The 11,119-nt window shown below is 40.4% G+C and overlaps 1 protein-coding gene across 2 annotated transcripts; it reads right to left on the bottom strand.

Annotated features, from left to right (window-relative positions):
* Positions 1-23: 23 nt before the first annotated feature.
* Positions 24-10,909, bottom strand: prune2 (prune homolog 2 with BCH domain). Of its 2 annotated transcripts, XM_079178671.1 has the most exons (13): positions 10,833-10,909; positions 10,520-10,597; positions 10,195-10,421; positions 8,682-8,748; positions 8,357-8,557; positions 7,872-8,048; positions 5,987-6,089; positions 3,521-3,652; positions 3,347-3,433; positions 1,792-1,890; positions 1,641-1,679; positions 1,184-1,234; positions 24-1,057 (listed from the first exon to the last, which is right to left on the bottom strand). In XM_079178671.1, the coding sequence occupies exons 4-13, from the start codon at positions 8,734-8,736 to the stop codon at positions 1,027-1,029; spliced, it is 975 nt and encodes a 324-aa protein (XP_079034797.1). In that variant the 5' UTR covers positions 8,737-8,748; positions 10,195-10,421; positions 10,520-10,597; positions 10,833-10,909; the 3' UTR covers positions 24-1,026. The 2 variants fall into 2 exon arrangements, with proteins under 2 accessions (XP_079034797.1, XP_079034798.1); XM_079178672.1 differs by lacking the exon at positions 10,833-10,909 and having other exon boundaries at positions 10,520-10,604.
* Between the last annotated feature and the right edge of the window lie 210 nt (positions 10,910-11,119).

Below are 11,119 nucleotides of genomic sequence, written 5' to 3'. Positions count from 1 at the left end.
AAAAATGATGACGTCGTTTTAGATTTCAGTCCATTTATTTGAATTACTAGACAGTGATCCATAATTTCTTTGCACATCCTCAATACAGCACTGAAGACTCATGGGTAAGAGGACAATCCGTTATCTATGAGGGGACATGCACCGATGCACAAACACACACACACATGCGTGTGGACACACAAGATATTGTGCTTTACAGAAATCCCATCTTTAATTTACTGAGGTTTATTCTTAAAGATCCAAGAGAAGCTGAAGAGATGATTCCCAGTCTATGTGTCTTAGAAAGTGATTGAAAACACACACACACACGCTTGCAGAGCTGAAAGGAAATGCTCCGACACTCCACTGATAACTTGGTTTCATATTTAACTTATTCCTCTTCGGTTTCAGATAGACTCTATGAAGTTGTAATTGCTTTCTGTGGATTTGTTTCCCCCAGTTTTTAAAACGAGAATTAAGGAGTGGATTGCTTAAATGCAGTAATTGGTCATCTATGGCACAAGGTTTTTTTTGTGCACACAATGTGCTTTTACTGTACATTGCTGACACACAAGTCGCCTCTTTATCTGAAGTACTGAGAGAGTGTGACCAGTAAAGGGTGATATTATTGCTTCACTGCTTCTCATGCACACAACTACAACACGATAGACTCTACAAATGGATTTGTGCAGTGTACGTCTGGTTTGTAATTGCATTTCCTACTCCCTACCGTGAACAACGATGCTACTCTGTAGGTGCTGCCAAGCGTCACGCTTGACTATATAGTTCTCTGGATTGCCAGTGTTAAGGTACAGTAGATGCTATAGCAGCCATAAAGAATGAGATCCAACTCTTTTGATTTAACAGGAGCTATTGCAAGTTTTGTTTTCATATTAAACTCCAGTGTCTAATTAACAAACACTGACACACACACACACACACACACACACTAGCTTAACAAGCCTTTGACTTTTTCCAGCTTCACCCGTACAATACAACAGTGACTTCAGAACATTGAGATAACCTATCCATTTAGGATGTTTGTGTTTAAGAGCTGGCGGCACCGGCTGCATCTGGTCTGTTGGGAAAACGAAGGAACAAAGCGGAGACATTAAAGGCTGGTATGTTTATGTGTTGGTGACAGAAGAAAAACGGCTTTGCGCAAGCAGTCTGTGTGTGAACTTAAACATCTTGCAGGACTTACTCTGTTCTGCTTGCTGCTGTTGGATCCAGTCCCAGCAAAAAACTATTCCTTCTTGAATGAAAGAAGAAAATAAAGTGGTTGTTAGAGCAGAATTTATTGTCGTGAAGTGTTATAATGCTCCGCTCTTTGGTGTGCAACTTATGATACAATGCACAATTAATCAGACGGAGAACAGTGCGTGACTTCTACAGTGTCGTTTCAACATTAATTATCAGTGTAATAGATCACTCTGCAATAAGGACTGGCTCCTTTATTTCACTGTAATGATAAATGAGATGTAAGTGATGCATTTAGCATCTTTAGCAACTTTTTTTCCCCCTGTGTCCTTCCTATAATTGCAACCATAGCCCTGTGATCTAAAAGTGAGCCATCTGATAAATGAGAGCTCCAGCCAAGGATAAAACTGAGGCAGGGGCCACTGCCTTCACAGGGGGAAATAATGAGAGTAAATGCTTACTTTGAGTTCTCTGCTGCATCCTTCAGTTCCTTGTCAAGTCTAGAGGTGAGAGTTCAAATGAAGAGATGAATATAAAGTCATTTAATAAGACAACTGAGGCTTTTGAGGAGGTGGGGGGTGGTGCAGCGTTTGGGCGTTTGGAGGGACTCACTTAATGATGCACTCTGGGATCTGGATGCAGTCCATGGGGATGGATTCGTGCAGTTCGTCCAAACTGTTCACATACTTAATCTTACTGCTGAACTTGGTGCTGTGACAAGAGCAACACACACATGAAAAGCACAGTGAAAGTAACCAGCTTGGCATCAGAGAAACTCAATTATAATCTTTTTTTTTCTTTCAAAAGTAGAACTTAAATAGTTTAACTCTGCTGCAGTGGGCCAATCAAAACGTGAACGGTCTTTTACTTGTATAACGCATTTCTAGTCGACCAACTACTCAAAGCGCTTTGACACTACATGACATTCACCCATTTATACACTGATGGCATGAGCTACCATGAAAGATACCACCTGCCCATCAGGACTATCTAACCATTTATACATCGCACATATGGTGTCTTGCCAAAATACACATCGACATGGACTAGCCCTGCTAGTTGCTCTGTGAAGCCTCACTTGGCAACAACAATACTTAGAATTAAACACTAACATGCTGATGTTTACCAAGCATGTTAGCATTCTAACCTTTGCTAGTATGTCATTGAAAATTCAGAGTATAGTATTTCATAAAAATGCCCTAAAAGGTCATAGTATGTCAATTAAATCTCATTAAAAAGTTCCAGTATAGAATTTCATAAGAAAGTTATAGTTTATTATCTCACTAAAATGTCTTATTATAGTTTGTCATAAAAAATAGAAAAAAGTCACAGCATAAATATTCATAGTATGCTATGACTATTAAAATGTCTTATTTCAGTATTTCATCAAAATAAAAAAGTCATAGTATGAAATAAAAAAGCAATTTGTCATTAAAAAGGTTGTAAAAAAGACCTGCTCTATCCTATTCCTAACTGTTTTTTTCCCATAATTACAAAAAGTTCTGGAGAAACCTATATAAAAAATCTCATGAATAATTTAACTTTCTCTGGCTTAGTTCACCCACAATCTCACTGTTTTACTGCTTTTTAGTTACTGTGTTTTGCCTCAGTACTTTGTTGTCAGTCTAAACTTTAACGTAACGTTAGCTAGCTAAGAGACAGAACTGCAAAGCTGCTCAAATATGCAATCAGAACGGAGTTGAAATCAATCATGTAATGGTGGAACGGGGTAAATCATACAAAATGAAAGGCATAGTTAGCTTATGTTGAGATAAATGCTGTCAGTCTAACTATACTAACTATATAAATATTTTGCTTACAGTAATCAACAACAAAGTGAGAGATGCAACAATGCAATGGCAGAGTACCTTAACTTGCGAATGAGGGTCAAAGGTTGAGCTCAAGATTTCTATGTCGATTAATAACTAAATATAAAAAAATACAAAGAATTTAGCTGGAGACCAAAACAACTTTGAAGTATTTTTTCTTTCCAACACTCTGGTGTCTTCAAGTCCTTTGCCTTTGTAGGGCACTATTATTGTCTGTACAAATGTTCATGGCAATCCATCTAGTAGTCGTCGAGATGTTTCAGTGGTGGACCGACCAATAGCACTAAATCAAAGACTATCACTGCAATCGCTAGAAATGAAAATGGAGTAATTTGTACCTGATGAAGGGCTTGGTAATGGCTAGAACAGTCCTGATAAACCATGATGGATGGAGAATAATGAAGGATTTCAAGTTCTTCCTGAGCCTGAAGACAACACAATATCACATGTTAGATGTGTTTATGTTTATGTTGCATTTTCACAAGTTATGCTATTGTTATCACACCACAGACCTTCTGTCAATCATCTGATAGCATTTCTTCAGCCAACCAAGGCCAGGCATTCTTCTGTGGGGTGTGGCTCCATTCAGGTACACGATCATGTAGTCCTCTGCAACCATCAGCTCCAGTGTACTGATCACATAGCTCAAGAAAAACAAACACACACATATTTAAATACTTAAAAACTCACTGACTTTGACTTCCACCCTAGGAATTTGCACTAAACACAAAGTACAGCAGAGGCTGATGGTAATGACATTAGGTATTTGGTGATAAATGATGACATTTTGACAAAAGTTATAACAATTCATTGGTATGGGAAGATGACCGTCTGTACACAATTTCATGGCAATCCTTCCAATGTCGACTTCTTGTGCTACAAAGAAGTACGGGGTTAACTCAAGTAAGTTGGATTCATCTTCCAAGGGAACCATGAATGTCTGTACAAATTCATCTAATAAATGTTGAGGTATTTCAGTCTGAACCAAAGTGGTGGGTCAACTGACAGACCTATATTGCCATCCATAGAAGCAGGGCTTAAAAACTGAGATATCACGTTCCCAAGAATGGGACGGACGGATGGACGGACGGACAGGCATAGAAATGTGACAAATACACCAAAACCATTAGCTAGTGTGTAGAACAACTAGGACAATAACATTGTAGTTCTTAAAGTAATTAACCAAAACCGAATATTACATTGCGACTATAATGTTACACAACATTGTGCCACCATCACAACAGCGTACCCCTTGCAAAAACTCTCCCATTTCTGCCACTGTATCAGTCAAGTATTCCAATCAGGAAACATTTCAGTAAACCAAAAAGAAAACAATGTCAACGTTTTTAACATTATGTACGTCAGAATGGTGAAATGCAAGAACAAGCACCTTGTTTTGTGACAACAAATATGAGGAAATAGGAGACTGTCTTCTTCCGTGTTTGGAGAACTACCAGAATTTCAAGAAATGTCTCTACTCTGATGTAAGCTATGAGAAACTGGTACAAATGTTGCTTCATAGATGAGCTGTTTTGCTTTGAATTTCTCCTTTTTCTAAATTCTCTTGCATCCTTCTCAGCAGCTCAATCAGACTTCTACCTTTATAAAATCCAATGCTGTGAATCAAACCAATTTATTTTTTATCTCTTTCTCATTTCTCTCCTCAATCCCCCCCACCATCTCTCATTTTTCTCGGTCAGCAGGGAACTTTGTCATCTCCTTTGAAAATAGTTGACATTATTTTCAGCCAACATAGTCCTCTCTAGTTTCCTCAATAACTCCTCTTTCTTCAATGACTTGGGGCTCACTCCGACTCTCCTCTCTTTCTGATCCAATGTCATTCTCCAGCTTACAAATCAACACTGCTGATCCACTCTGTTTCGTGACTATTATGATCATCTCCCACTGACATCAAGCTGCATACCATTCACCTCCCAGCTATAGTTAACTCCTCCTCGCAAGGATTCAGACATCAAGCCATCTGGCATCAGAAAGTGCAGACGCTATGGTTTACCTCCTTTCATTTCTATCCAAAACTCTCAGATATGCCAGCTTACTCAATATCTTTCACAGAACAGCCTGTGGGATCCCAATCACCCTGTCCAAGCATGAAATGTATCTGTGCCAGCACCACAGTGAAGACATCAACATGGGAGGTCTCTACAAACAAGCTAGACGATCACTTTATTTGAATAGTTTTCCTTGAGCAGAAGGGCCATGGCAGATTTGAAGTATTAAGAAGCATCTTCAACATGCAAAATACTATTTATAGAGAATAAAATGCATCTTTTGATTGTGGTCCCTGGTGCCGTTCGCTTTGTATGAATTCAAAAAGGATGGGATCAGGTCTTAAAATGAAAAAGAGCCTGAGATGTGTCATTAAAAGGGTTTTCAGCACTGCTAGCTCTGTGAGACTTTGTTGCTTTGAGATACATGTATGCCAGCATGCAAACATGCTCACAATGACAATGCTAACATGTTGAGGTTTAGCAAGCATGTAAATGTTTGCTTGTTTGAATGGAAAAAAAAATGGCAAATTAACTCTAGAAGCAAACATGGTGATCCTCTGACTTTTCCACTAGCGCCACCGTGAGGTTGGATGAACTCTCAAAGGGTCACCAAAGTAAGGCTTTGTCCTCTGGGGACCATGAATGACTGTACAACATTTCACTGTAATCCATCAGGTAGTTTTTAAGCCATGCTAGCGGCATTGGTTCTATGGATGGCCATATAGGTCTGTCAGTCGATCGACCACATTGGTTCAGAGTCAAATAACATTTACTAAATTAATTTGTACAGAGATTCAAGCTAAAAAGCAAAGGCATAACATTACTCCAAGGGGAAAAACTGATATTTCTCGACAAAACTTAAAAAGTGGGCCAGTGTATAAACTATTGAAAAAGTAAAAGACTGGTTAAATATGTATGCGTGTGTGTGTGTGTGTGTGTGTGTGTGTGTCATTCCAGAGTAAAACTCACAGGAAGAGGTTCTCCATTATTTCATGGTAGTCCTCTCTGTCACTGTCTGGCAGGAAACAGGCCGCAAACACGATGATGGCATTCACTCCGTTGCTATAGTAGCCTTGATTAAAAACACAAAAATAAAAGTAATGAGAGTTAACTGATTCTATTCCATTGTTGGTGAGAGCTTCGCCTTAATTAGCACAGTTTTCATAACTTGATTGCTCCCATATTTTCCTCTTTTTTGTTGAGTTTATCTGCCAATCTGTGTCTCTTTTGTCTGACTGTCTCTCTGTCTCCTCTCACTATTTTAATGATAACTAATGATATTTCCTTTTATTCACCAACCCATTCATCACCAAATTTGGTGTCAGTCAGACAGTAAGAGTCTTTTATCTAAATGACAGAGCTTGTGATATTTTCAGTGACAGACATCTCGGTTTTCATGGGACGGCTGTGTTTCACTTAAGCCCACAGCACATTGGGAAGAAAATACGCTACCTTCCTGTGGCCCTTGGATTTTAGAGGGCCCCATAGAGAGGAAAGAAAGACATGAGGCCCCTGCCTGTGAAACCAATATGGCCTGATGCCGTGTCCGGCCTCAATTTAAAACCCAGGTCCTCCAGCAGCCTTAATGTGGCAACATAGATGGTGATAGCATCTCAAATGTGAGGCGTTGCAGCCTTTATTTTATTTTCTGACATTTTATAGACTAATAATTTGAGAAAGTTGTTGACAGATTAACTGAAAATGCAGCCCTAGTGTTTCCATTATGGTTGTGCAGAGCGCTATCAACACATTCCCACACACGTTCCCATCATTTTTGTGTAGATGCAACCACGCCCATTTCTCTAATTATTTGATTGGTCACTTGTCTATTCACACTAGAGTGTTGTAAGGGCCTGCAGAGGCCTCCCTTTATCACTAAAACACAGTGTATATTGTTGTCAAGTGGCCAATTTTCAACTTGAACCCTTTTGTTCTAATGTGCGGAGGACATTAGGACAATTTCCACCTTGTTTTGTTTGTGGAGAGCCACTGTATGATGTAATACTCATCAGCTGGCCTTAACTACAACCTGTACTTCCTCAACTTTTGGTTGGCCCGCCTCCAAGTCAAGATGAAGCATTTTTAAAAATGAGACTCGTTACCCGAGAAGTGGCAGACGCCAGCTCCAAAACAATAGCTGATTGTGATACAGTGGACCAGAGTTTATGACTTTTATAGTATGCTGTTACTTCCCGAATCAACTATTCAGGCCTGCTGTCGACTAAAACACAATATATTTACTGTGTAGAATCATTAAGTATTCCCATAAATTCTCAAATTTTGTTCAGATCTATCTTAAAACCTATTGATGCAGTAACCTTATACTCTATGATGAAAAATTATACATCCATTTCCAACATCTATAATGAACCTAAACTCAATAAATAATGTTTATATGTAATGTATGTATTTCCACCTTTACTACAACGCGTTGCATTAGCTTGGACTGGTGTTTAATTCAAGCAGCTGTTCATGAGAATTACCTGTAAATAAAAACGGATTCAATCATATTTGAAACCCAAAAATTTGTGTCTGCAGAGCTTCTGCTCAGGATGCGAACAAACTCAGCAACCTGCCTCCAAGAAAATATTACAGCCTGTACGTTGCCTGAGACGTGGAAACGAAGGACAAAGAAAGTATGGAAATCACTCAAAACTGCCTTGAAGCTTAATAGCTGTGAGCACACGGTAATACTGAAGGCAATACCACTTCGATCAACTCATCAACTTCTAATTTTAGCGGATGGACAGTAAGAGGCCACTGTTTAGAGAGAGTTTACTGAATAAGTCAAATATGATTCTGAAAAGTGGCCATAGTGGAAATGATGCCCTTGCATAGGCTCTTTAATAGTCACCTCCGTGGGAGATGACTCTCATGTAAGGCTCGATGACCTTCATGTTGATGCGGTGCTCCTGCTCCCCAATGACGACCGTCCTCCATAGTTTGCCGTCCTGGCGCTCCTCCTCAGCGCTGTATGTGGGGATTGGATTGTAAGGCTCACTTGTCCCGCTCCTATTGGCTGCATTGGGGTCTGATAGAAGAAAAGACCAATACTGTGTTATAGGCACAGGTGTTACTAACATCCTTGGGGATGGCTCTGCTGAGTTCAAGTGTCCCGGTGGGACATTTAACCAGCATGTACAATACCAGGACCCTGAAACTGAAGCAGCCAAATGGAATTCAGCAAACTACCTTTGCAAAAGTGCGCCATGTTTTTCTCGCAAGCCAATCAGAGCACACTGGGCTTTTACCATGGCGGTTTGGGGAATTAGACCATAAAACATAATAAGTTATAGTAGCTGTATCAAACTGACATTGTCTGTATCCTGAATGACCCACCTTCCCAGTCCATTTCATGGTCCGTGTAGTCGAGGTAATCCCCCTCATCAGGAGTGTCCAGGTCATCAACATTAATGTCAAGATCATCTGGCGTCTCCCCCAAGTCATCCTCGCTCTGGTCCAGTGACAGGCTGATTCGAGGGGCAGAGAGCTTTTTTCTTTGGCTGGGACCTCCTTGCAGGGGTAGAGAGGTAGGAGGGACTACAAAAACAATACATAAAAACAGTTAGCCAAGATCCAAGTTTCTTTTAAATATCAAAAATAGTTTCTTTCATTGTTTTCACTGTTGGTATGCTTTAATATCATACTGGTGACTCGTACTCACCCGGTCTGCCTTCGCCCCCCTCAGAGTTCATTTTACTCTCTGATGCCAGGTCCATCCCCACGAGGACCTATGAGAAGATAATTACAGTTATTAAATATGATACAACAAAAACCTGGAGATTATCCAGACTATGATGTAATGCAGCACCTGTGATTCCTCTAATCTGAATCTGGAATCTTAACCTGATTTTTGAGTGAGGAAGACCAGTTTTTGAATGCAAATTGCAACTTGAGCCAAACATTAAAACTACCATGCAGTAGTGGAATTTACATTTGCTCAAGTACTGCACTTGAGGATATTTGAGGTACTTTACATGAGTATTTCCATTTCTTTATACTTCAACTCCACTATATTTTGGAGGGAAATATATTTTCCACTACATTTATGTGATAGCCTTAGTCACAACTTTAAAGATGAATATTTCACATATAAAACACATGATACATGTCATTTAGAAACAGGGTCACCATCATATAGTTTGTCCACCAGAGAGCACTGACACGTTTATTTAACTGTATAATGTGCAGCTTAGTATGAACCTTGATCATAATTCTTTAAAAAAAACAAATCTAAGAGATCCACATGAACATCAACGTTAATCATGTGTGTTCATGTTGAAAGAGTACCATGCGACAATATATCTCAGTCAGACATCACAATCAGTAATGGCCTCAAAACCTCCAGCATGTCGGGCTACACTACAAAGCATTAGTACAAGAAGCCCCCCAAACACCAGCATGTTTTAACAGATGGTGTTAGCAATTGATTTTACTTAATAATCTATCTATACCACTGATATATTTCCCCTGCTAAGAGAACAGGAGGAGTACGACAACAATGGTAAGGTTGAAAGGGGAGGGATGAGGAATATGAGAAAGCTTTTGAGGTTAAAGGTCATCTTCCCCAGGGAATAATCCTTCCATTCAAACTGGGGGAGGGGGAGGATTCTGAGGGGGGGGTTGTTACATCATGACAAGCTCATTCCCCCTCCTCGCTGTCTTTCTCTATTGCTGATTCAAATCGAATGACTGTGCGCTCGCATGAGCACAGATTGGGCAGAGATGCAAATTCACAGTGAGTCACGTGTGCTCATTCGCGTGAAAAAATAAACATCCTTGTTCCTCTTCGGGAGACTCTGCCTGGAACAAGGAAGATGTGATTGTATGAACAGCTGCAACAGAAAAATACAGATGGCTGACTCATAATGCTGACGATTCACAGAAACATGTACAGTATGTGCACACACAACAGAGACAACAAACATACAATGACACGCTATCCGACATCGCAGAACAACAAAAAAAACAGCCTCAGCTATTATGTGCATCCTCCATGGAGGATGCTGAGCTGCTTCAGATCCACTTCAACAGCACAGCACAGGATCACAGTGCTGATGACAGCAGCCCCTCCCTCACTCTCGCTTCCTGTCTGCTGGCTGTGAGGGAAAAAAATGTACAAGAACACATCCCTTTATCTTCTTTTTGTCTCCGTGGAATAAAAGCCATTTACTCACCACTGCTGGGGCTCGGGAATCTCTGTCCTTTTGCGTCTCAGCGCATGGATGTACTTCCAAGTTCCCTGCCTATTTCCTTTTTTTCCCAGCCTCTCGATGGAGATGCTCAGCTCACGAACAGCTCACAGCTTCCACCATTTTGTGGTCACATGACTGGGCCATTACCAAATAAGGGCGATCACCTGCTATAACAGCTCTCTGCACAGCAGCTTCCTCAGGCAGTGTTGCTGAATGGAGATATAGGAGGAGTTGTGTTTGTGTCATTATTCTCCTCGACTGGAGGGGGTAAACTCTGCGTGTATGTGTAAACGCTGTTGTGTCATACCTAGCAATGTGGGTCTGCCTTTAATGCCCGACAGTAGATTTATGAGCCTGACTTTATAGTTACAAGATTATATTAGCCCTTGGGGTAAAAAAAAGAAGAAGCAATAATCAGTTTCATGTGCTGATAATATTCACACGCTTTACCACAGGCTGGTAAGAATATAGTGACTGAACCAAAGCAAATATCTGATGCTTACCATTACCCTGTCTGTAAGGCAACTTCAAGTGTGTTCTTTATATTCTGTAGCTTTGAACCTTTCAACCCTAAAACAAGCAAACTACTGTATGGCTGCAAAGCAGATACAAATCATTACCTAGACAGTCTCTCCTTCCGTGTGGAAACAGGTTTGGTTCTCTGCACAGGTCTAACTCCGCTGACTGACTCTTTTCACTTACCACTGTTCAGTCCCGACAGGAAGGCAGGTAGACAGAGAGCAGCCTGTCAGACCTTTGCACATTGTTGACCATTGTTTGGTTCAAAGGTTGCTGCCACAGTGTGCCAATCCACCACGCCTGGAGCTCCAGCATACAGCAGACACGTCCAACAGCTTTTGGTTAATCAGTGCAATGCTGCCGCTGTCATATATCATGAGGTTTTTTT

The sequence above is a fragment of the Pholis gunnellus genome (genome assembly GCF_910591455.1).
Source record: "Pholis gunnellus genome assembly, chromosome: 18".
Lineage (NCBI taxonomy): Eukaryota > Metazoa > Chordata > Actinopteri > Perciformes > Pholidae > Pholis > Pholis gunnellus.
Note: the sequence above shows the minus strand (reverse complement) of the source record. Positions and strands in the feature narration are given on the sequence as shown.

Excerpts from the sequence above, each read along its gene's own strand:
- prune2 (XM_079178671.1), bottom strand. The coding sequence starts at position 8,736 with ATGGACCTGGCATCAGAGAGTAAAATGAACTCTGAGGGGGGCGAAGGC. Across the intron at positions 6,090-7,871 it reads GAGAGTCATCTCCCACGGAG|GCTACTATAGCAACGGAGTG; the intron begins GTGACTATTAAA and ends TTTTTAATCAAG. Across the intron at positions 1,235-1,640 it reads GATGCAGCAGAGAACTCAAA|AAGGAATAGTTTTTTGCTGG; the intron begins GTAAGCATTTAC and ends CTTTCATTCAAG.